At 38.8% G+C, this 24798-nt stretch overlaps 1 protein-coding gene across 8 annotated transcripts in view; it reads left to right on the top strand.

The window, feature by feature from the left end:
- Nucleotides 1–24798, top strand: part of gab1 (GRB2-associated binding protein 1) — a 61309-nt gene that overhangs the window by 3676 nt on the left and 32835 nt on the right. The window contains exon 1 of one of the 8 annotated variants that reach the window (XM_067584941.1): nt 18782–18911. The exons of 6 other annotated variants lie outside the window; for them this stretch is intronic. Coding sequence is in view for 1 of the 2 variants with exons in the window: in XM_067584934.1 (XP_067441035.1) it covers nt 22906–22917 (12 nt within the window). In the remaining variant the exon portion in view is untranslated. Of the gene's footprint in view, nt 1–18781; nt 18912–22890; nt 22918–24798 lie in introns of those variants that run through there. One more of the 8 variants, XM_067584934.1, reaches the window with a different exon arrangement.

Here is a 24798-nt window from a genome sequence, read left to right as displayed (position 1 = left end):
AAAAGGACCATTGTCAAGACGTCTTCTAAGGAGAAACTCATCCATCCATTTTTCTTATTAAGATTAAATAAAGAAAATATTAAAATAATGGATTTAATTCAATAATTTAACAAACATCTGCAAATAACACAGATTGTTACTGTGCGTGTCAGGGTGAGCAAGCACTTGTGGTAAATCAACCTTTTTTTAACTTTACTTCCTTGGATGACAGCATTTAGTGAATCAGATTCGTCAGCTTACTTGTTAGCTTACACTGCTAATGGCCTATAGGCCTTTGTACAGTGGTATATGCTAAAATGTTAGCATTAAGACAATGTATTGTTTGAAACTTTTGAGACCAGTACCATATTTCTTAATTGAAGCACTTGCACGGGGTTGTGTGTAGTTATAAAGTTTGGTTAAAATACGCGTTGTGTTTGGTGTAGATCTCATGATACAGTTTTGAATATCAGCCGTAGTTCTGTGGTTCTTTCTTCATGCTACTGTCACATAGGCTAAATCAGTGGTATTTAGTAATGTGTCTTGGGACCAAGAGCACCATTATTGTTTTTTTTAATCAGACTAGCCAAATAATTACACTCACCTGTGTCACATATTTACAGTGGAACAGAACTTCAGGATTCTCATGAAAAAATGTATACAACCCTTCAGATTTTGTCTTTTTTCATGGAGTTCTGCTGGACAGGAACACCATTTTTGTTCCTCTTCCACCACTTGACTGGATTTCAAGGCGCTTTCACACCTACCTTGTTTAGTCTGGATTTTTGGACTTTTCAGTTTGATCCGAACCAAAATTACAGGTGTGAAGCCTCCTCCGGACCATGATCCAGACCAAACACCTGAATCCTGCTCCAATGAAAAGAGGTGGTCTTGGTTCAGATCAAACTGAACCATAGTTTGGTTCGTTTCTAGTGTGAAAACATTTTTTGGATGGTTCAGAATTTCAGACCAATTACAGGAAGTTCTGGCAGGCTATCATAAGAAGCGGAAAAAGCTGTGGTAGCACATGGGGAGAGGAGGAAGCATTTCACTGAAATATGGTGTGACGATATTATAAAAAGTCAACTAGATAAAACTCATAAAAATGCCGACACTTTCCAAGTATTTTCGGAGAGGATGAGAGAGAGAGGATATGAGAGGACATAAGAGCAATGCCACCTGAAGATAAAGAAACTGTGGCAGCATTAATGCCATAATAATTTTATTATAGGAGCAACAAAATTAGTTTGTTTATTCAGTTTTCTCCATTAATTCAAACAGTAATAGAAGGCTACCTGCCGAATTGACAACATACCAATGTCAGACAGGTGCCCGTCTACAAACCAATCAATGTCAAGTATAGGGAGACACAGCCCATGTAGGTGATGATGGCAGGACATAGGTATGTCATGTAAAGTTCTTTAGTGCGGTTGCATAATTGCAGTGTGAAACCAAAACTAACCGCATCAAATGTATACAGTGTAACGAAAACATGAAATTGGTTGGGACTTTCAGGTGTGAAAAGGCCCGTAGATATGTTGCAAGTTAAATCTAAAATAATGTCACCATCACATATAGATATCAGAATACTGTGATAATTATTGTAATATTTTGTCCGCAACTGTCCCATTTGCCTGTGAAAAAGAATATTAATATGAAAAACAGATATTTTACCAACACACCAAAAAAATCCTCATCCAGTGTCATTTATTTTAAATAATGTCAGGATTGATGATTGATATTAACAACAATATTGATTTATTGTACACTCAGAAAAATGTTACTTTGTATGGAAGCCTATAGGGGACTATATTAAAATGATACTGTTAACTTGAAAATGTAATTCCACAATAGCGTTATAATTTTCCACGTATGTTTGTGTTATTTGAGTAAAAATGAAAATGAAAATGCAATAATCCAATTTGCATTTGCATTTTAACATTCTTGTATGGGCGTTCTATGACCATATTAAAATGAAAATGGAAAAGCTGTTTGACATTTAATTTTCAAAGTTGAACCCGGCTGTACAGTGGACAATATTCAAATGTTAATTCAAATTAGAAAATTAAAATGCAATATAAACAATGCAACCTGATTTTCCATTTATGCAAGAATATTTATGTCACAATTAAAATTAAAATGCAATTATCTAACAATTTGAAAACAAAAATGAAGAGGGCATTTGACATTTCATTTTCAAAGACTTAACCTGCGTACTGTCTGGTTATGGATCATGGGCTTCCATGGACAGTGGCTGCGGACCCCATGCTGCTGTGGTCCTGCTTTACACCCAAACCTGCTATTATTAGTAATATTATTATTAGTCATATTTCTATTATTATTATTCTTGTTATTGTTATTATTGTTGTTGTTGTTGTGCTTCTCTGTGTCTCTCTCTTCCCTCTCCATCTCCCTCTTTTCTCTCAAGCCAACAGTTCAAGGCAGATGGCTGCCCACCTAGAGCCTAGTTCTGCTCGAGGTTTCTTCCCGTTAAAGGGGAGTTTTTCCTTGTCGCTGTCATTAAATGCTTGCTCATGGCCTCAAGGCTCAGACCTGCTCCATATGAAAAGTGCCCTGAGATAACTTCTGATGTAATTTGGTGCTATATAAATAAGATTGACTGGACTTCACTACAGTGGACAATATTCAAATGCAATAAGCGTAACGGCGCCCACAGTCTATTGCATTTACATTTACATGTCACCACACTCTTCTGGTGTAATGGGAAATCAGATTACATTGTTTATATTGCATTTTAATTTTCAAATTTGAATTAACATTTGAATATTGTCAACTGTACAGCAGGGTATAACTTTGAAAATTAAAGGTGCAGTGTGTAGGATTATGTAAATTATGAGCGCCACTGCTAAAATTTCAGACAATCATTAATATAAACGAACTACTCATGATTTTCACTACTGTGCGAGCACAATAACACCCTACGTTTTTGTGGATTTTCTCTAGTCATCCTCCCTCTCTTCGTTCTTCAAAGGACATTTACGTGAAAGGTACAAGAGTAGCGTAGCTCCGTTAAGGAATAAAGCAGTGCGTGTGTGTGTGTGGGTATGTGTGTGTAAATGTGCGTGTGTAGTTGCGCAGAGTAGTATGCAGAGGGCGAGCGGCAGAAACATGACGTAAACGCGAGTGGAGCAGAGGAAAAGTTTAGCAGTAAGTCGTCAATATGGCAGTAAATGTACAGTACAGACTGTTTGTCAGTTTATAAATGCTGCAGCTCCTCAAGACAAAGAAAATACTCACCTATCGAAGGGGGTTAACCCCGAAGTTAGCAACAACGCGTTAGCTTAACTTGACCAGGCTCACTTAAGGTGGACTGACTTTTAAGGTGGACCAGCAATTCTCATTGTAGTGTCAATCTCAGCCGCTGTTTAACAGAGAATGGAGAAATGTCTAGCCGATGAGTCTCTGTCTTGAGTTTTTCAAATGCTCCCCCCCCCCGGCCGCTCCAACGCAGTCAACCTAGGGGAAATACTGACATACTTATGAATATTATATTCCATTTCTGCCAAGTCCATTCTGCTAGATGCAACTAACACTGCACCTTTTAAATGTCAAACAGCTTTTCCATTTTCATTTTAATATGGTCATAGAACACCCATACGAGTATGTGAAAATGAAAATGCAAATCGGTTTACTGCATTTTTATTTTCATTTTTACTTAAATAACACATACATATGTGGATAATTATAATGCTATTGTGGAATTACATTTTCATTTTCAAGTTTACATTATCAATTTAATATAGTCCTCTATAGGCTTCCACAGTTTTGTGGTCACTTATATTAATGTCATGTCCTTTTCTGGAAAATGATAGTTTTGCTGACAGAGATTGAGCAGTTAGACTAAATAAGTAATAAATCTTTTATGCACTTGTTCCAACTAAACTTTTTTTTTTTTTTTTATCAAAGATGAACTTATAAAAGAATTGATTAAGGATCAGATTGATAGTCATAATCAATGATGGAATCAGAATTGATAACATCATTTGAATGGCCATCCTTAAATTTTAGTGTCTGTTTTTGGTTACCCTCTCCCAAACTCTAATATCCATCAATTTGTGTTTTTTTCCCGTAATCAGACTACAGTAGTAGTAGTAGTTCTAGTAGTTGAACTGTTTCCAACCTGATTGAATTTCTAACCTGATGGAACTCGAGCTTCTACGTATATTGGCCAGCAGTTTTATATCTTATTTAAACAGATGACACAACACATTCACGTCACAGTTTGAATCACCTTTTGTCGTGTCTAATCAGTATTTAGTGATATAGAGTTGAATAGATGTTGTGATTGGTTGTCTCACAAAACATACAAGCAGTAATGTTATTTAATTAATATAATTCATCTTGAAAAACATAGTTAAAAGGACGTCTCGTTGCAAAGGAATTGAGTTACGCCAGGCTAAATTCCAAACATGGCATTATGGCATAGATGTAACTTTATATTACTTAATTATATTATGTTTTAGTTTAGCTGTTAGAGTAGAAGATGCTTTCATCTGCTTTTTGCACAGGATTAGCTGTGGATTATTGTTTTCTATTGACTTGTGATCTTCTCAGATAATCAAGTAAAATGATGTCATGAGAAAACCAAACATTTCTTTCTCAGGATCACAGCTATAGCTTTGAAACAAGGTGTGGCACTCTATAGAACATCTGGTGGCAAGTTGAATCAATGACAGAATAAAAACGTAAACAAATAGAATAGACTTGAACACAGTACAATAGCCTGAACATGCCAACACCTTTAGCTCTCTATTGTAAGCCCCATCTCCAGACTAAGCAGGAGTAGACTAGAAGCTAGGGCCCCTGCTTACCAGATTAACCAGAGAGGGTAAACTTTGCCCCCTAGCCTCTGCTGCTGATTGGCGGAGCTCAAAGGTGAAAGCAGTTCAGCAGACCTGCTGTCTGTGCAGCCCTGACAATTAGGGGTGTGCCATATCACACTGTTCATGACAATACCAGTATGACTCTCAATGTGTCATATCACAACATTTACCATATTGTGTGACCTGACGTTGTGACTACGTCCAACAGCAACACCAGCAGCGCTGCCAGTTAAAACAGCAGGCTGAAGTTAGTTTGACAATCACCAGCTCTACATGTTTTACTTAATACTGTCTGGAGTTGAAGTTTTTTTAATTTTCTGTATAGATCAGCTGACTGTGTTTAGGGATTGGGTTTGATAGCATATTATCGAATTAAAATCCAGTATCGAATCAACTAATGGAATACAAATCCCCGATTGAATCTTATCAGGTTTACCTTTCAACATTTACCAATAACAAAATAACAAGCTGATGTGACATGAATCAAAGTTTAAGTGAGAGATTCTTCAGTTGATGTGAGGTGATGGGCTAGATCACATTAACTAGAGAACAGCCAGACTTTTTATTTCCGCTGTTACAGAATTTACCTTAATTAGCTATCTAATATGCTGTCTGTCATTTTAACCAGTGAATGCAATGGTCAGCTAAAAATGAGAATCCTATATGTATTCCATTGCTCATTGCTAATGCAAAAGAGTGAGAAAAGACGAAAGGTTTGATAAGAGGTATGTTGGTGTGGAACAGGCTACCAGAACTCATCCTTACTACAGTCAGTGCAGTAGGTCCACTTGCATCAGTGACTCTGACCAGATACTTATTTTAATCCGAGCAAAGAGCCACAACTCTGCCTCTGTCTGGTCCTCCAAAACAACCCGTGAATCCACATCTATCACACAGACTAAATACAGAGACTGGTTGTGTATATCTGACCAGTGACCACACCAGTTAAAACTATATTATTACAGTTATGTTGTAATCATATTATACTAATATTGTAGACTGTATTATAAAATATGAAAAGTGAACTTTATAGCTGTCTTGTGACAGCAGCCAATGTAAATTACCATCATGCATCAAGACATTAAATACTTTTTATCTCATCATCTGATTCTAATTTGCAATGCAATTAATTAATTTTTACACATTAGAAAGTGTGTGCATTTTAGTGCTTACACAAGCAGTGGCAAAATTAAATTACTGTAATTAAAAAAAAAAAAAAAAAAAAGTCTAACTTTCAATGCAAACAGCCATAACAGAGGGTCATTGTTTTAGTTTAATGACAGTTTACTTTCTGCCATATGCGAGTGATGTATTGAAGTGGGTAGTTTTTATTTTGCCTCTTAAACAACTCAATCAGCATTTAATATACAGCATATATGCAGTATATACATACAACCTTCATTGTGGATTAATTCATTGTGAATTTTCTGAGTAAGAGCACTTCCCGGCTATTAATGTCTCATTTAGAGGCAGCGTGAAACTATCTAACCACAATTGCTTTTGTAGGACTTTTCCCAGCCATAGTTTGTCATAACTGTATCCTCAGTGGTTTTCCATTTCATCGACACTGCATTTTCCATCTGGTTTGCCTTTTCCTCTTTCATTTGTCTTACCTTTCAATCGGTGAATTTCTGTCAAGGTCCACTTGTAAAAGCCTTCTCAAAGCCTGAAGACTGGTATCTTCACGACATCTGCAGTGTGTTATCACAGGGACTTGAGGAAATCTAGGGATAAGATTGCAAGGTCATTTTCAGCATCTGTGTGACAGTGTGCATGTGACAATATATATATTTCCATAATTTATGATACGTTAGGGGTGGCCAACCAACCTAATTTTGTCAATGTATGTTTTCAAGAGCTGTCCCCTAAATACTACACCACCTAGTCATCATTGAGTCACATGCTTCCAGTTCATCTTGCGTTTATTCTCCATCTTCATTTAGCGCAAGGAATAGGACTAACATTTATGTTTAGTATATTAAAACATGATCTTTTGGTAGATCATATGCAGACTTAATGTTATCAAGAAGCCCTACATTTAGATTTAAAATTTTGAATTTTTATTGTCAGCTATAGAGCTAAGTTTGTAAAATTATTGTGATGTTCATTTTTGATCATATTGCCCTACCTAATTTGGCTCATTTTCTCTGCTCTTAGCCATTATAATCCCTGCAGTACACTGGCATGTACCCACTGGAAACAGATTAGGATTTTGTTGTACACTTTGTCCAGGCCTTAATAGGGCTTCAGTGCAGGAGCATAAGGCTGCAGAGTAGGCCGGAAGAAGGAAAATATTGAACCCTGAAGGTCCACCTCTGATGGCTGGAAAGGGAGACTGAGGACATGCTCCACGCTGGTCCCGAATCCTCTCAGCTGGGAGAAAATACATTTACAGTAGACACCACAGTAACCATAAGTCATTTTTCTCTGCCTGTGGCCGACTGGAAACAATTGTCACTTGCAAACTGTTGAAGAGAAATATGTACGCAATAAATGTGGCAGCGCAGTCAAACGAAAACAAAGGCATAGCTCTTTGATTAAGTAGAGGATTCATTAAATCTGCTTAGCAAGTGGAACAAAGAACAAGCACTCACTTTCTGTAAAACCCCCTCCCCACATTCTTGAAGAAACAAACAAACAAGCAGCCCAAACGGGATGCAACAGAGGGGTACTTGTGCAGCATTAGCCTCTTAGGCTAACAAAGAAAAATTACTGGACCATGTCCTGACCGCCATAACGACGCAGCACTCCATTTGAAGCGAGCAGGCTACCGTTGTGTGATCCACCACAGCTTCAAATGGATTGCATGGGCCATTAATTATTCAATGTCCATTACAAACAAATAATCATTAAATATTAATATCTGTGCTACTACAATAGTTATCCTTACCGGTCCACTTTTGTCCCAGACACAGAATCTCGTCATTGTGTTATACATAGGCGTATCAGTTTCATCCTAACCAAGTTGGGCTGTAAGGACTTGGACAAACATGTGGTAAAAATCAGTAGATTTCATGATATTTACAACTGATTAATTCTCAAGAAATGGTACACATTGACTTTTTTTTTTTAAATTCTGCAGTTCATATCCTTTGTAAACCAAACTGGTGTTTTGGTCTTTGTTTCAAAACACAGTAGAAGTGAACATGATTGGGGCTGGTCTCCATTTTCTTCTGGTTATTTATAGAGCGTAGTTAGCCTGAAAACATGTCATTGCATCACAGAGAAAAACACAACCACAAAAACAAAACAGCCAATAAGAGCAACCCCTCTGAAAATTGGCAGTGCATTGCATTTTTGTGGCACATAGTGAATATCTAACTAGTGTTTGGCAGCCACATATTAGTGATAGATGGCAGGAAATTTGTCAGACCTATCTCTTTTTCTCACCGTTTGGTCATTGTATCTGTTTATCCATCAATTTATGTGACAGTAGTTTTGAGAAAACATAAACAACACATCACTTAAACCAGCCAAAGGGGCCATCCAGTAAAAACCAGTCAGCTGGACTGATCTATTTTAGATATCTCATTGTCTTTCTGTGGTCTTAACAGTAGTATTGTGGAATCCCACAATACTAACTTTGGTGTCTTTTCCCTTCTTTGGTTGCCTGCTGTCTTTGTCGCCATGTCGTCACCAGTTCACTGTCTTGCAGTTCTTCCTATCACCAGCCTTGGTCATGTGGCTACCATGTCCCCCCCCCCCCAACTCACAACTAACTCCCTCCAGTGATGAAGACTGCTAATAATACTAGCTGCTACACAATGCCCTGTTGATTTTTGTGAGCACATCAACAGCTTTTGTATATATTTTTTGATATAGCAGATCTCAGTCAGGCAATTACAAGGAGCATCAGGTAGAATATGGTAGATATGTGTATTTGTATAGTACAATACAGATAGTTTGGAAGCACAAAACTATCATCAACTGACCTCAAATCAGGTCCAGCCTTTGTCTTAGCTTTCACTCACTTACGGTAGATCATCGCTCTATGTAAACTGGATACTTCCATGCAGATTTGTCAGCAACGGGGCTGCTTTTCAAAGCTCAATACACCATTGTTTATACAAGCATACAAGCATTTACAATTTCAAAATCTTGTGAAAACAATTGTTTAGCTGCAGGTCTTATTAGCTCCGTTTCAAGAGCTGTACTGTCGGGTAAACTTTGGTCTATGTTTAAAAACCCAAAGGTCACACTGAAACCACATTTTGAGAGTATCTTTATTTGTGAAATTTGACATAGTTTTCCAGTTGAAAGTTAATGAAGGAGGACATAATGCAGGAGGACTCATTTGGAAATTGGCCATGGGGTATAAATGTTCAACAAGCTGTGATTATATTATTTGTTGAAGGATTTATTTGTGTTCATGCTGGTACATTATAATGAAGTTACTGAAATTTTCAGAAAGTTAAAGTGTTTTAACATGGTAACAGTGATTTAAATATGTCACTGTCATGTCTTTTATTGTGACCAAGTCTGCATTGTTGTTTGCCCTATGAGTAATGCCATAAACAGATTATGCACCCCTGCCCCCACCCCCAATAATTACATTATTGTATCCTCCTTTTAATGTAATTTGTTGCCTTTGTGGAACAAGAGAGAAGAGAGTGAGATTGTTGGATTGAATAGGTAGGTCAAGGCTGACATAGAGCATTTTGTAAACAGATGTGTCCCTTTTTTTTTTCTTTTCGCCTGGTGCAGCTGTTTACTGTCCTATGTGCCAGCCAATCTGTGGAGTGACTGAAGAAAACTGGTTCTCATGCAGACTTGGTTTTCCTGTTTGAAACTCAGGAACAGATTCTGAGTTATGTATTCTTTTGGAATATGATTCTGTTGAGTTGTAAAATTATCCTTTGTGCTATTTGTCGCTGTGCCAAGTTGAACAGTTTCAAGTGCAGCTATTATTAAATGCAGATGACAGAAAGTCCTCAACTATTTGGCAAGGCTAACTGTACACATCACCATGTTGTTTTTTTTTCTTTCTTTCAGTCGTGATGAATCAGGACCTGTTTCACGTTTACATTGATATGATATAGACTCATTTTAAATCTAGAATAATCTGTCTCATATATATGCTATACATTGTTTCTCATGTTTCAACTGTTGAGCTAATGACTCCAGGCAGTAAAAATAGTTTGTGTCATAAGGCTGCTTTCTATTTCCAGAGAGTAGTTGTAGTCTGTACTGGACATAGAACAGGGCTACTAGGAGCACACAGATGGCCAAAGATGGTCTACACTAACCAGACAAAAAGGCTGTACTGGTCTCTGTTCCCATCAGATTGGTGAGTGTGTCGGGAAAAAAGGACAAACAGAAGTTGGGCCAAATTTATGATAATGTGCATTCCATGAATTCTTGCAAAGCAGGGACAGTTTCTTCAAGGCTAATGGTGTAAGACTATAAATATGTATGCAATGAAGTGCAGGCCGGGATATACCACAGTTGCAATCAATAACTTTGTCATCATCGTTAAGGAGAGTGAAGAGAAAGCAAACGAGATGAGAAAGAGTGCTTCTCAGAGCAACACCATTAGCCAGCCTTCAGTGAGAGCAGCTCTCTGTTCTCTCCCTCTTTCTTTCCGTTCCCAGCGCTTCTTGGCAGGCACAGACAGCAGGAATGTGAGGTTGCTCTGTGCTCCTCTTTGCTGGTCTGCTGGGGTGTGAGCGCCTGGTCCTGGGCTGCTGCTGGCCGTTCAGCTCAGACTAGGATGGGCTGGATTGCACTGCACTGCACCGCACTGCAATGCACTGGCCGATTGTTGTTTCTGCAGCACCGGGAGGGAAGAGGAGCCGCTCCCTGGCGCCCCAGCAAGGCATGGCCGCCCCTTCCTGTGTGAGGCGCTGATGGCTACCAGATGGCGGGTGAAGAGAGAGGAGGAGGGGTCCTTTACTCTCTCCCTCTTATTCTCTTCTTTATCCTTTCTGCCTTTTAAGTTGTTATTTTTCTGCACATATTCTCCACCTTTCTATTGCAATTTTTTTTTATTTACTTCACCTTTATTTATCTCTTCTTCTTCTTACTCCAGCAGCTAATTGTTCTCACAATAAAGAAAAGGCACTGAAAAGGAGAGTGACTCAGGGTGAAAAGGACAGTGATGATGAACCTGATGTTGCAGGCATCCAGGTTCCTATGAACCTTGCAGTGTGACATACTTTGATACACAAAAGATGTCACTATGACTCACTTGTGAACAATAACTCCCCAAAGAATTGTATACCTTGAAAGCCCATCCATGATACATGCATTCTTAAAAGTCCATAAGTACAATTTTAACATTAAGCTTAATTGTCACTGCAGCTGCACTAAACATGGCAGTCTACACACATGTGTTGAGCAGTAGCTGGCTTGTGTTTCTGGTGCCTGGTGGGCTTCATCAAGTACTCACGAGAACTGAGCTGAGCCCGCGCCTCACCAACAGGAGGCTCTCTAAACTCATACGGAGACCACTATTACCTTTTTAGCTCAGTCTCCAGGGTATGTGCATGGTCACAACTGACTTCACACACCTGCTCAGTGAAGTTTAGCTCTCATTGCTTTGCATGAAGGTCGACCTGTTTGCACTCTTTGACTTAGAGATGAAAAATAAGATGTTTTGTGTTAGGAAATGATGGACTGTCTCATGAAGCATGGTTACTAGGTAGTTGGGTAGCAAAGTATCATTAAGGATTAAGGAACAACCACTTCCATGTACATATTACAGATTTATGAGATTCCAGGTTTGTTCAGTGGAGTCATACAGATAACTCAGTAATCCTGCTTTATGAGAAAGGCTCCCTGTATTACTCTTGTGTTTGCAAACATCACTAATGTAAACAAACCTTTTAATAGCATCAGAAAATATTAACGTAGATTTAGATGCTGTGTAGTGTTAGTCTGTGTATTTTAAGGCCTGTCAATCTAATTCTAATTATGTCTTCTCTGTTCGTTGGGGGGGTAGGAGGGGGGGGGGGATCACTGATTGCATCTGCAAAGTCATTTTGGTTTAAGAATTTTAAACCAGCTGTGACACTTCACATCACGAGTCACGTCTAGACTTGATGTTATCAATGTAGCCCTACCTCAGGGCTACAAATAATGGGCTGGAAAAAATATTGGCTAATGTGATGTTTATGATCAAGTTAGCCCGACAAAGAGGAGCTATTGGTGCCAGACATCTTGTGACCCAGACCTATAAAAAACTTCCTCTTTGTAGGGATAGTCTACTTTTGAGATGGGAAATTTTACAAATGTCAGGGATATTGAAAAGACATTTTCCATTTTGTCAAAACTACTAAAAATGAAATAGTTGATGCAAGATGCAGAGCAACAAATAATGTGCAGAAGATGGGACAGGTAATTGGACATGTGTTCTCTGTTTGCCACGTCTCCTGCCTTGTTTCAAGAGAGAACCTTTCTCAAAAAGCTTTTGTTTTGTTCCTCTGCTTACTTTGTGCCTTTCAGTGCTTGAAAATGTATGATTGGAGTGATCAGGTTTGAAGGAAGCTTATCAAGGTAGAAATATGCACGACTGTATCTGGTCACATTTAACGCCAAAGGTTCACCTGTCATTTCACAAACACACACATACACACACACACACAGATGCAGCTGGTACTCTAGTTATGTGGTGCTGTGTGATCTGACCCTAGCCGCTGTGTCTGCAGCCCCTTAATATAGCCCACTGCTGTCATGGTAGTTTTTGCCCCTCTTCCCATGCACTGTGCTGTGTGTGCACCGATACGTGTGCGTGTTTGTCCCAGCCAGAGGACAAGCTGAGTTAGACAAGGGGGTGTTGGGGTGTCAGCCTGGAGACTAGATGTGAAATATTGCTACTGACCTGTGTAATTTCCCAAGTTACTGTGAGTCAGACAGGCCCTCAATGAAATGGATGCTGCCTGTACCTAATTGGTATTAATTTGTCTTTTCATGTGGTTTTCAAAGAACTAATTTAATTTATTTGAATCAGTTTCTTTGTGTGTCTTAGATTGGGAATCCTCAGAAGAAACAAAAGTGGACAGAGAAAGATAGATGGCTCTGTGCTATCCACCAGTGGTCCTGTTGTGGCCACCGTCCCTGATTGCATTAGAGTTACTATGGTGCTGCCCGATATCTTTGGCCTGGCCTCCAGCCAGGGGACGTGGTTAAACTTGCACACATGTACACAAGCACACAGACACACACACACACACACACACACACGCTGAGAGAGACACAGAGATGCAGTAGAGACCCCCGCTCTCAGAGAGTATTTGTTTCCAGCCTGATTGGAAGCTGAGAGGCTGGAGGACCTTCTTTCCTTGTCCACCTTCTTTCTTGGCAGTTCTCTGTGCTTTCCCTGGCACTCCTCTTGTCTTTTTACGCTCATCACTGGCGTGTCTTAGAAACCTGTGGATTACCTTGACAGTTTTTGTCTCTAAACCCATGGCATTTGGATAACCTGCAACTGAGTGTTTGAAATCCAAGCTGAGCCCAAGGTTGGTCATTTGTATAATGCAAATAAGTAATACTATTACTTGACATTAAATATTATTTTGGCAATACTATAAGATAACAAACTTGTGCTTTTTGGTTAGAGATGCAGGCAAACAGTAAATATCAAAGGCAAGTGAAAATGTAGAAAAATGGCAAAATTTATAATAGTAGAAAAAGTGATTTTCTGTGATTTTTTTTTTTTATATAGTTTATTTTCTTCTTTGTCCTTCTGTCCTGGTGCAGTTCTACCTAGAACTGCACAAAGTTGTAAAGGGAATTTCCAACATAAACATTTTATGATCAGGACGTTACAGGTGTTCAGTGTAACAGACACATTTGCAATTTAGCTGAGATCTAAGGCAGTGGATCTCAAACCTTTTTCACGTCAATGACCCATAAACTGACAAAAATTAGACCATGAACTCCCATTTGATAAAAATTTTGTTTTTAAAGATTTTTGCTTTTAGATGTTTTGTTACAGAAAGTGTATTAAACTCATGACCACAACAGTCATACATTCTGTCATTGTGTTACTTGCAGATGTAATTATAGTGAAAATAAATGATTCCCCTTTTTGCTTGGGATCCCCTGGAACCCCCTCAAGGACCCCACTTTGAGAACCACTGATTTAAGGGAGAGTTTGCTTAATGAATAGTAGCTGTCTTGACATCTGTATTCTATATAGTAACTTACTAATTGGTACAGCTTGCACTAGCTGTTCCTTAGTGGTGTTGAAATAGGAAAATCTGCTCCTATATTAAATCCTCTCAGATGTCTTAAACCAGAACTTGTGTTTATTGGCCAGTTCCTAAAACTTTAGCATTATTTTTGTATAATTTTGTATTTATTTTAAGCTTAATATATGTCACAGTCTATGCTCCACTGTGCTCTTAACTGTTATGTACACATTTGGCTGGACTGCAGTGTTTGGCTGTGTGTAGGCCAATAGGAGCTGAAAGGAGAATTGTTTAAGCCCCTCTCGTCAGCGGTCAAGGAACAGCGTGATCATGTGAACCAAGTCTGCCATGCCAAAGGAATGTGTTGAATTCTAACGATGCAGCTTTGACAAGTGCATGTGACTCTGTGCGAGAGCTTAGATTGGTGAGGGCAGTGAGGAGAAGCAAAGGCAGATAGGATGAAAACAGGAGAGACAGAAGGTAATCAAAAGAAAGAATGCAAATGCATAAAAGTGCCAAGGTTATGGAAGAAGAAGGCGTGCAACATTTTAACCTCCTGCCTATCAGGAAAAACAGTATTAAAACTGAAAGACACAACAACAAGGAGATACTGTGGGAATGTGATAAACTTGAGGAGTAACATATCCTAAAGTCAGATGAGCCGGGCTTTATCTCTAGTACAGCTTTAGTTCTCATGGCTGAGAGTAGGCTGCCATCTGCACTCATAAACCGTCCTCAGAGTATGCAGATTGAATAGGCCACTGTATGAGCAAGAGTAATTAAGTACATACATTCTGGGAAACATTTTCAGCAGTGATTCCCATTTGTTATATAAAGCGTGTAGCCATAGTAATTGTGGTGTTAATGTATTAGTTAGGGAGTAACACTGAGCTTCTGTCAGCACGTTTCTTTATCAGTGGAGCAGTTGTACATAAAGACAGATTCTTGTTTCATTCTGCGAGTATAAATACTGATGTCATTTTACCAGGAAATCTGTGAGATCATTAAAAGTTATTTGGTAACTCTCATGCATCAGTACGACGGGAATTTCCTCAGAATTTTCTTAAGACGCTGAAATGAAAGCTGAAATGCTCTCTTCTGCTTGTATTGATATGTTTACAAAATTGACAAAAACTGGACAAAAGCGTTTAAGCACAATGCACATAATTGATGCACAGCTTCCATTTCTCCATGTCCTAAGCTTAATGTTGTTTCCTACTCAGTAGGGTAATAGGTATTGATTGCTGACCTGGATTTTGCCCTTGCCACCACAAGCCAAAGTGAGTGCATTTTTACCACACTGGAGGAGCAATAACTATGAATTACAAGAATGTGAACGTGATACTTAAGTAATAGAGCAAATGTTGAGAGGCAGTAAGCTGTGCTCTGCTGATCTTGCACATACATCTACTACATTGTAATTCCCGTCATGAAGATGCCTCATTTGAACCTGATTTGTATTGTTACTCTACATCTGCAATTCTCATCATTAGCAGGGTTTATGCAGTGTTTTATTCTCCTTATAATCAGGTTTAAAAAGCCCAGTCAGAATTAGGATACCTCATGTTGAGACCTTTCTCAGAAGAGATTGAATCGTTTGGAAACAAAATGAAATGAACCGTTAGTTCAACAAATGAAAGTTTATCATGTCACTGCTCTTTCTAGTTATTCCCTTATTTTAGATGATAGTCTTTCTATGTATTATTGAACACGTGAGTTAAGTTGAACACTTGTTGCCCCAGGTTCACACAGCGCTGTATCTTCTGTCAGCCCTTTCTGAGTGTTGTGTCTTTCTCGTGGGAGCCAGTTTTGTTTGAGTGATGTGCACTAGTTTTCTAGTCTCCTAGTGTTTTTAATCATTGCGGGTTGCTCGTCTTCTACCATTTGATTCTGCCCAAAGATTATATTTTGATAACACTGTTGCTTCAGCAGGAAACACAGCACCACAGCAATAATAATACTTGGCGCTCATTGTGTGTTTGGTAGATTCAGTATTTTGAGAATATACAAATCCCTTTTTTCTGGTTGCTTACTTTGGATCATGTAAACAGGACACCTTATGTGAACATTTAGCATAATGGGATGGGAACAATCAGTTGGGTTGGTATGATTTATTTAGTCAAAAAACAGCCTTATGTAATGGCAGCCTTTTTGCATATGGAGCAATGTACTGTAATTTACACAATTTTATCATTATCACCAAAAGCACATCGTGGAACTCCAGCTTGTGTAATAATAATGTTAGAGCTCTCTCTGAAAGATTGCTTGTTTTTGTGTGGTTTTACAGTTTTTCGATGTAAAAACAGAGGAATGCAGCGTGGAGGGCTTTTTGGAGGACGGGGCATGTGGTTATAGGCGCCAGGACAGTTTAAGTTAATGTAGATAGATCTTTAAAAGCAGTTAATGGATAATTGTGGTGCAAGCAGTGGGTCAAAATCTCCTTTTTGAATTCATTGCAAGGCAAGGCAAGTTTATTTGTATAGCACATTTCAACAACAAGGCAATTCAAAGTGCTTTACATAGAGCATAAAATGCATCAAAACAGAATATAAAAGCAACACAAGTAAAAAGACATGTAAAAACAATTAAAAAGTGTTAAATTTGGAAATAAAAAGAAGCTAAAAGGAAACCAGACAGATAAAACAAGAGAATAAAAGCAGACAACAGTGCATGCATTACACGGCCATAAAGCACAAATATATGAATTTGTTCATTGGACAGCATAGAATATTGGTTGAATAACACAATAGCTCATAAAAATGTTAGGTGATTAAACCTTTTGAGAGGAGTTGTGTGTGTGTGTGTGTGTGTGAGAGAGAGAGATGGGGAGCAAAGGTGAGTTTATTACGAATGAGTGCAAGCTGTTAGAACAAATCTACAGGCATGCAAGCACACACCCACAGAGGCCAGCCCACAGACGAAGAGAGGAAAAGTCCGTACAAACGCTGACATTATTTGGGGCAGTTTGCATCATAGTTAAGTTGGGAAAAATATTTTTGCATTGTTACCTTTTCACTGCCTGTATCGGAGGCTTAAAATATATGTGCACAGTAAATGTGAATCACTATACGGAAATCACACAAACACACATGCAGTACACAAGCTCTGAGGTATGCGTTCGCTCCACACACATTCCCTTTCAACTGAAAGTGAAGCAGTAACATCAGAATGTGACAACAGAGAGTGGAGGTGTGTACCAGTTTCAGGGGACTGGCTGAAAATGGAGGTGTGTCTTTAAGTTGGCTGAGAAACAAGCCTAGGCATGCTCAGCGCCTCAGCTAGTAGAACAGGACACCAAACATGCTTAATGCAAGCTCTGAGAATCAGCATGTTGTATTTTCTAACTTATAAAAGGAAGGATGTTTTTTTTTTTTGTATTTCCTGCTTCTTGTTCATTAAAGAACTGTTTTGCTGAGTAACCAGGCACCACTGTTTTGAATGCAACACAACTGGCAACAAAGAAGTGCATATCAGAGTCCATTTCCTTATCTCTACGGTATCTTAAGCCATTTCCTAGTGGACGGACTCCAGCAAGAGAGGGGCTAATTAGATCATGTCTAAGGAAACCTCTCACTGGCCGCTAAATGTGATTTGGAATAATTTTCATTGGACTGATTGGATTAGACTGCTATTGCTCACTGCATGGAAAAGGATTGGGTTAGACGCACACACAGAGTGGACTAACACTTATTAACAAGGTTCCTATTGTCCAGGTTTTTCTTTCTTTTCTATTTTATTAGCTTTTAAGCAATCAAAATAAATTATAGAAACTACTATGGTTGAACAATTAATTGAAATTTTATTAAAATCACACTTTGGTCTGCTGTAATTTTCAAATCACAGGAGGTACAATATTTGTCGAAGGAGAAATGTGTGTCAAAATACAGTTTTTAAATTAAATATTATCATGCTGCGGAGACGTCCTGGCCTGCACTTCATATTCTACAGACTTAAAAAAAACATCTTTTTTTTAGTATAGATCCCTGCAGAAATCACTCCATAATCATTTTAATATGTTTTTCAATGAAAATGAGAATAATGATGTAAAAATGATCATACCTTCTAATATCGCAAATCATATCGCAATTGCAATATCAGTCAAAACAATCGCAATTTAGTGTATTTCTTCAAAATCATTTGGCCCTAGAAACTACATTTTCTGTAGCTTCATTGATATCGTATACTGTATATATGAAAAAAAATCCATATGAACATGCTCTCATTTAACAACCAAGTCAAACACTCACGCGTATACATATACACCCTCACACTCACCCACAGATGCTTTTGGGACTTGACTATGGAGAAGTCATCCATCTCACCATGCAGTGGTCCCCCTGCAGGAAGCAGTGGGACAGTCATGAGTCTGCCGCTCAACCCACAACCTGCTGTAGTGTGAAACCCTCTGCTTATCTGAGAGCTGTCACTGCAGTCTGTAATGAAGCATTAAATGTAAAAATATCTCCATGATACTAATCTATCATATTTTGATGTACCTGCGTGTACTGACTGCAGCTTATATCTGTGCATGTGCATATGAGTGGATCATAAAGGAATGCTGGGAATTCAAAGTGGGAAGGTGCATTTTTTTTTGGCATGTGGGCACAGCTTAAAAAGTAGTGGCTGATATTTTTGGTTCTACCCACCTATCTTGGGCTGGCGTATTGCAGGGGTACTGTAGTGTAGAAGCGGCGTGCGATGGGGGTTGGGGTGGGCAGTTGTTGCCAGGGGAGGTGGTGTGTTATTTTCAGTCCATTGTGTCTACTTCCTGTGGGTCAGGGGTTATTGGAGCAGGGTGTTGCAGACTTTACGGAGTAAAGAGGAGGGGAGGGAAGTCAGCAGGGTAGGCAGGAAAGTGGCCAGACTCACTCGACAACAGTGGCTGGTCAGCAGCTTGCTTACCTTGCTTCTCTAGCAGCGTTTTTATCCGTGCTTAGCTTGGACTCTTCAGAACCAGGTAAAGAACCACAAATTGCATTAACATAGCCAGTAAACTTGTCATTCAGTATTTTATTATTCTTTTGATCACTCGAATACAGCTGTTATCTGCAATTTACGAATATCGTTAGCTTTGTAACTTTTAGCAAAAGGTCAGAGACAAACTATCAAAAGGTGTTTGTTCAACATCAGTGTGGAGATATTTGTTTAACATGATAGCACAGAAAAAAATATGGAGGACAGGAAGGCGGTGGAAGTTTGATGAGTCTTGCAGAACCTGAACGCCACTTTAATCGTGGTGTTGTTTGGGGCATCGGGTTGTCAAGAGCCTCGCTAGTTGAACTTTCATGCAGCATTGCAGCACAGTTAAATTCAGTGATTTAATATAAAAATAACAGAATGCAAAATAACTTGCTTTAAACTGAATGGTTATGAAGGAGCACATGAATGGCGGTCTGTCACAAAAACACATGCTCAAAACGATGATAAAGCAGTCTCTATGTTTATCATAGGAAGGACTCTAAATGAAACATCATGGCTTTTCTGTATGAAACTCTACAAAAACAAGTGAGAGCTTTACCCATGCAAGGAAATGGCCATCAGGAGCGCATGCTGTGACAGTGACAGCTCTTGCATGAGGGGAAACTTTCTCTGTGAGCAATATCGCATTTCAGTATGAAATCTTGAGGCAAGTGCAAATTGAAAGAGTGAGCAAAGTTCATTCCTGAAGCATAATTTCTTTGTCTTCTCTCTGAGCCTTTGTTCTTCTCTCAGGTGTCTTAAATGTTTTGATGGTTGGCAGCAGGCTGGGTTGTTGTTCCCATATATTTTATTGGTTATTGTAACATTCCTGCACCTGACAGTGTAGAGATATTAATTAATTTATTTATTTAAAAAGCATTGAAACCCTTGTACTGTCAGTTCCACAGCTCTTATACAGACATTTGAGTGCTACATAATTAGTGTTTTAAAAAAGTACATGCATTACATTATTTTACACAGATTCCTACACTATTTTTCTCACCAATGTCTGCTATTTTCCAACAAATTATTATTGCAAGCATGATTAAAAATTCGGACTGTAAAAAAAGATGATCACTGTATACAGATGAGGCAGGGGCAAAACATTTGCTTGTTACTGTAGACTCTTGCAGTGGTACCTCTGGCTTGGTCAATTGGCAGCATTTGCAGGTGGGAAACCAGTGAGGGATCATATCATTGACAATGCACCATGCTGTTGCCTTTAACTAGAAAATAAGAAATTGTGTTAGTTATGTCCTTGCTCCTTGTGACTCTTCTATGTGCTTGTTCCTTTTGACTCTTTTAATACATGGTAATGGCAGCAAGGAAGGACGTGTTTGATTGTTGTTTTGTACCAGAAAGAGTAATGCTGCTGCTAAACTGCTTACATTAGCACATCAGACAGTGCTCAAGGGTTTGCTAAGACATTTACTAAATTTTGTACTCCCACTGCAGTAGAAAGGTATTTTTTTCAGGTGACAGAAGAGATTTGTGTTGTTGAGCACTGATAGTTGCATGTTTTATGGTGTGTTGTTTTGAAATGCCAAGAACACATAACAATAAGACAGGCATTGCTCTGATTGCCAAGATTTAGCTTTTTTTATATACTGAATACGTACAGTAGGTTGTTTATGATCAGCTCAGACCAACACAGGGCAAACAGCAAAAAAAACTTGTTGCATAATGTGAGCAAATCATCAGTCTTGGTTATTGAGTCTTCACAGTGCAGATGTGATTCCCTCTCTGCTCTGTCCACTCAAAGCATAGATTGTAATAGAATTTGCGAACACAGAGTGAAGGATTCCCTTTAGTCAGTCCTGAACTTCTAAAAGAAAAGATTAACACTGTCTAGTTATTTCACTTGGAGGTCTGAATCCAGTCCCTAGTTTGTGAGACAACTTATGAGGCATTAGCTGCTGCAGCATTAGATAAATGTTAATATAGAAGAGGTTCTAAAGTTAGCACCCGACCGACCCCCAAACACAAAAACAGTGACAAAAGGAGGCAAAACAGGAAATCTTTTTGCCCAGAGTGTGTGTTGGGAACAGATGACCAGGAAGATAAAAAGCGCTAACAAAGTGGAAACTTCCACTAAGGGATGTTATTTTGCCTTGTGTGTGTTTTTTCTCTCCTTTTCTCTGTTTCACAAAGCCCAGTGTTTCCTGGAAAACACAGTAAGAGGTAGTCGGTTTAGTTGTGGTGAAAAGGCTAATAGTGTGACTGCTTACAGTTTCCTACAACATACGTAACTACCGACGCTCCTGTGCTCCCTCAGTCATACATGATGTGTGGCTGTGTTAATATTTAAACCTGCCTCTCTGAGTTAATGCTTTACCCTGAGAGCACGATTTAAGTCTGAATCTAACCTGTTTGAAAGCTGTGTAATAGTGAGCCTGTAGCTTCGGGGGGGGGGGGGGGGGGATTTGGTTGCTGTTCGAGGTGGCAGATGTCAAACCTTATTGGTATAAAATTGATTGAACAACCCCTGTTTTCTGAAAATAAACAAGAGCCAATACACTCAACCACAGTGCAGAACTACTGATCTGTCCTTTACTTCATCAACTCTCATTTGCTACATCTTCCCCACCTTTTCCCTCTCACACTCTCCCAGCATTTCCCTCCCTCTGTCAGTGGACACTAATGAACGATATGGAATGATTACTTGACTGGGAGTTCCTGTCCCTGCCCTTCGATTAAGAGTTAGTGTATCAACAACAGTTGCCTATTCAAGCCGCTGGATTAACTGCAGTGCGGGTGGTGCTGGGCTGCTGAGAATACCTCTCCAGCAAAGTCTCAGAGAATATTAGAGGTATGAATCCTCACTGGCCTCATGATTCGATTATGATTCACCTGTCAACGATTTGAATGCACAACGATTCTTGATGCATCTCAATGTATCACATCCTCAATTTTCTGTATTACTGCACATAGTTACTTTTTCATCAATTAATACAAGCAGTCAGATAATTCTGAACTCAAAAATGAGACTACAACAGTCTATAATATAAAAAGCTGCATCTTTTTAATACCAGTGTCTGTGTGACCCACCTCAGTAGTTGACAGTGCCTCCTCAATTCTTGGCTAATTAGCTGGGCTCACTGTATTCCTTATGGTTACAGATGTTAGCTCAGGGTGAAAACGGCTAACGTGGTTCCTCAAATTCGTTGTATTACCAAAGTACTTAATTTCTGTGAGGCAGATTTAACACATGGTGTTTGCCTTGTCCAGTTTATGCTTCCCATCAAGTTTATAACATCCAAAATGTGCCCAGATGTCCACTTTCAAAATACTGGGTGCATTCTTTTATCAGTTGCTGCTGATCTCTGCCTCCCTCCGCCATATCTCACAACATATAAAAGTAACATTCACCCACAGTTCAATGCAAGAGAGCGACGTTGCTTCTGGAAGGTAACTGTAACTTCACAACTTTATTGTCCATCTCAGGCCAGAAAATCAACAATCAGCATTAGTAGGCTATAAGTTTGTTGGCTGTTGTTTTAATCACAATAAATTCTATTAATTAGAAATTAATGAAAGAGTCGGGATTGTTTTTTTTTTTTCATGTAGGCCTAATGTTTCCAAACTCCCGATTATGTTCTGTCACTACATCGATGCAGAATCGTCCATGACGATGATTGAGAAATTTCCACTCCTCTAGAGAACATAAAACCTGCTCTTAAAAACTTGAGTAAGCATCTCTATTATTGCTGATATTTCTTTTATCCAAGTTTTCTATAAAAAAAAAAGCTAAATTTTGATTACAGCTGAGTTTAAACTTTTTAAAATTAGTGGTCAGACATGAGTTCCTCTGTAGTAAAGCCAATGGCAGAGTGATTTTTGTTTCCTTTCTCAGCATCAAAATCCGAATCATGACATTGTCTTGTTATTAGGTCACCTGTGAAAACCCATAAATTAAGAACACCTGTTTGCCTTTCAGACAGTCTTTCATGAGAATGTTGGTCTTTGTGTGCGCTGTTTGCAAAGATAGCAGTATGTCTACCAAGGTCTGTATTCTTTGGATACTTACCGTAGATTGTTAAGGCCGGGGTCAGATGGCGCCTGGCTGGGTGAGAATTTCACAGCTGCACATGAAAGCAGAGCGACTGTGGGATGGTAAATTGAGGGAGGGAACGAGGGATCATGTAGATGATGAAGAGTGGGAACAAGCTTGTTTTGATCAAAGCTCCTTATAGATTAATGCATTGTTGATGAGCATGCATATACTGTAGGATGCAAGCATGCTGGATAACTGACTCTCGGGAGAAGCTGTTTATGTAGAGATGGCTGCTGAAACTTTTAAAGAACTTCACTCTCTGACTTTGAAGCATTTAGTAATATCAGATTGTGTTAACAAACTGGGCTATTTTTACCACACACACAAACAAACAAGCACACATGCGCTGTCTTTACATTACACAGCAGATGGCAGTTTATTTCTGGCAAATTTGGAATGCACAAATGTTACCTCTATAGTATATGCCCAGCTGCATAACACAACTGCTCTATTTTTTGGTATGGTGCCAACTTGTTTGGCCTTGTAGCCTGTACAGAGGCTGGTGCTGGCTCAGATTGCTGCACCAGTGTCTGTACAAAGCCCCCTTAACTTGTTCTCTCTTTGTCGAGTAACTCAAAATTCTGATGTATAATCTTTTCACATGATCATATTTGGATAGAATTCTCACATTGAGATGTTGTGGTTCACAATTCTAATGTCAAAATCTCACTGTTTTGAAATTTATAGGATTATGTTCTTGTAAAACGCCAAAAAGCCCTTTTACCTTACGGATGAACATGAGTGCCACTTACGAGTTGCACGTATTATTATATGGTTTAAGTAATTAAACAGGAATTGTAATATATTTACACTGAGATACTGCTGATAATCGTCATCAGCACCAATCCTTAATCACGCGTGTGTTTGTCGTTAATCATCATTTAATCTTGTGATCATTTATCCAAACGGAAACTAACGATTAAATAAGAGCACATTAGTTATAAATTATCAGTATCTATGAAGCAAGGTTTGTCATTTGCAGTCCATTAAAAATGGATGTCTAGTTTCTCAGGAATTCTGGATCTTGAGCTTTGGTTCTTCTGGAAGAATTGAGATTCTCACTGTTGTGTTTCTGACCTGTGTGGGAAGATGGGGCGCTTGCACACAAAGCAAGGATGTGATGTTTCAGTTTAACAAAGATTTGTTCTTGTTTTCTCTTGGAGAGGAGAGAAATGAAGAGGTTGACTCGCACATGGGAGCAGTGCTATGCTGTGGACACGGATGATAATTGATAAGTTCAGAAGAACCAGCTGGGAGTTACAATTTTTGTTGCAGGCGTTTCTAAGATGGACATGTAAGGGTTCAATAGGACATACACACATAAACTAGTGTTGCTGTTACTTCAGTCTTTTGCCTGGGTGGTCCTATCTTTAGCTGTGTTCTCACTCTATTTTTCTGTTAATTTCCTCTGCTGTCTTTGGCCTCAATCCTATTACGGGTGCTAGGAAAAGGAACTTATTTTTCTAACTAAATGGTTTATTTGAGCAATCAATCTTTCCAGACAGTATATTCTCAGTTGTGAGTATTTGCTGCTTACCTTTATTTCATGTTTAGTAAACTTAATATTTTTGGGGTTTTGGGCGAAATGGTGAGACAAAATAAGATATGAAGGGCTTTAGGAAATTGTGAACATAATTGAACAAACAGCAGATAAATCAATAATTAAAATGATCGTTTGTTGCACACCTGTTCACAATTATACACAATGGATCTTCATTTTTATTCTCAACTCATCGATCGACTTTTGTCTCAGATCTGGTAAATCATTATTGAAAAAAAAATTCTTGGACAAGTTAATCAAATAATGGCTGATTTGCCTCGCTGATTTAAT

Source organism: Thunnus thynnus, chromosome 3 (genome assembly GCF_963924715.1).
Source record: "Thunnus thynnus chromosome 3, fThuThy2.1, whole genome shotgun sequence".
Taxonomy (NCBI): domain Eukaryota; kingdom Metazoa; phylum Chordata; class Actinopteri; order Scombriformes; family Scombridae; genus Thunnus; species Thunnus thynnus.
Note: the sequence above shows the minus strand (reverse complement) of the source record. Positions and strands in the feature narration are given on the sequence as shown.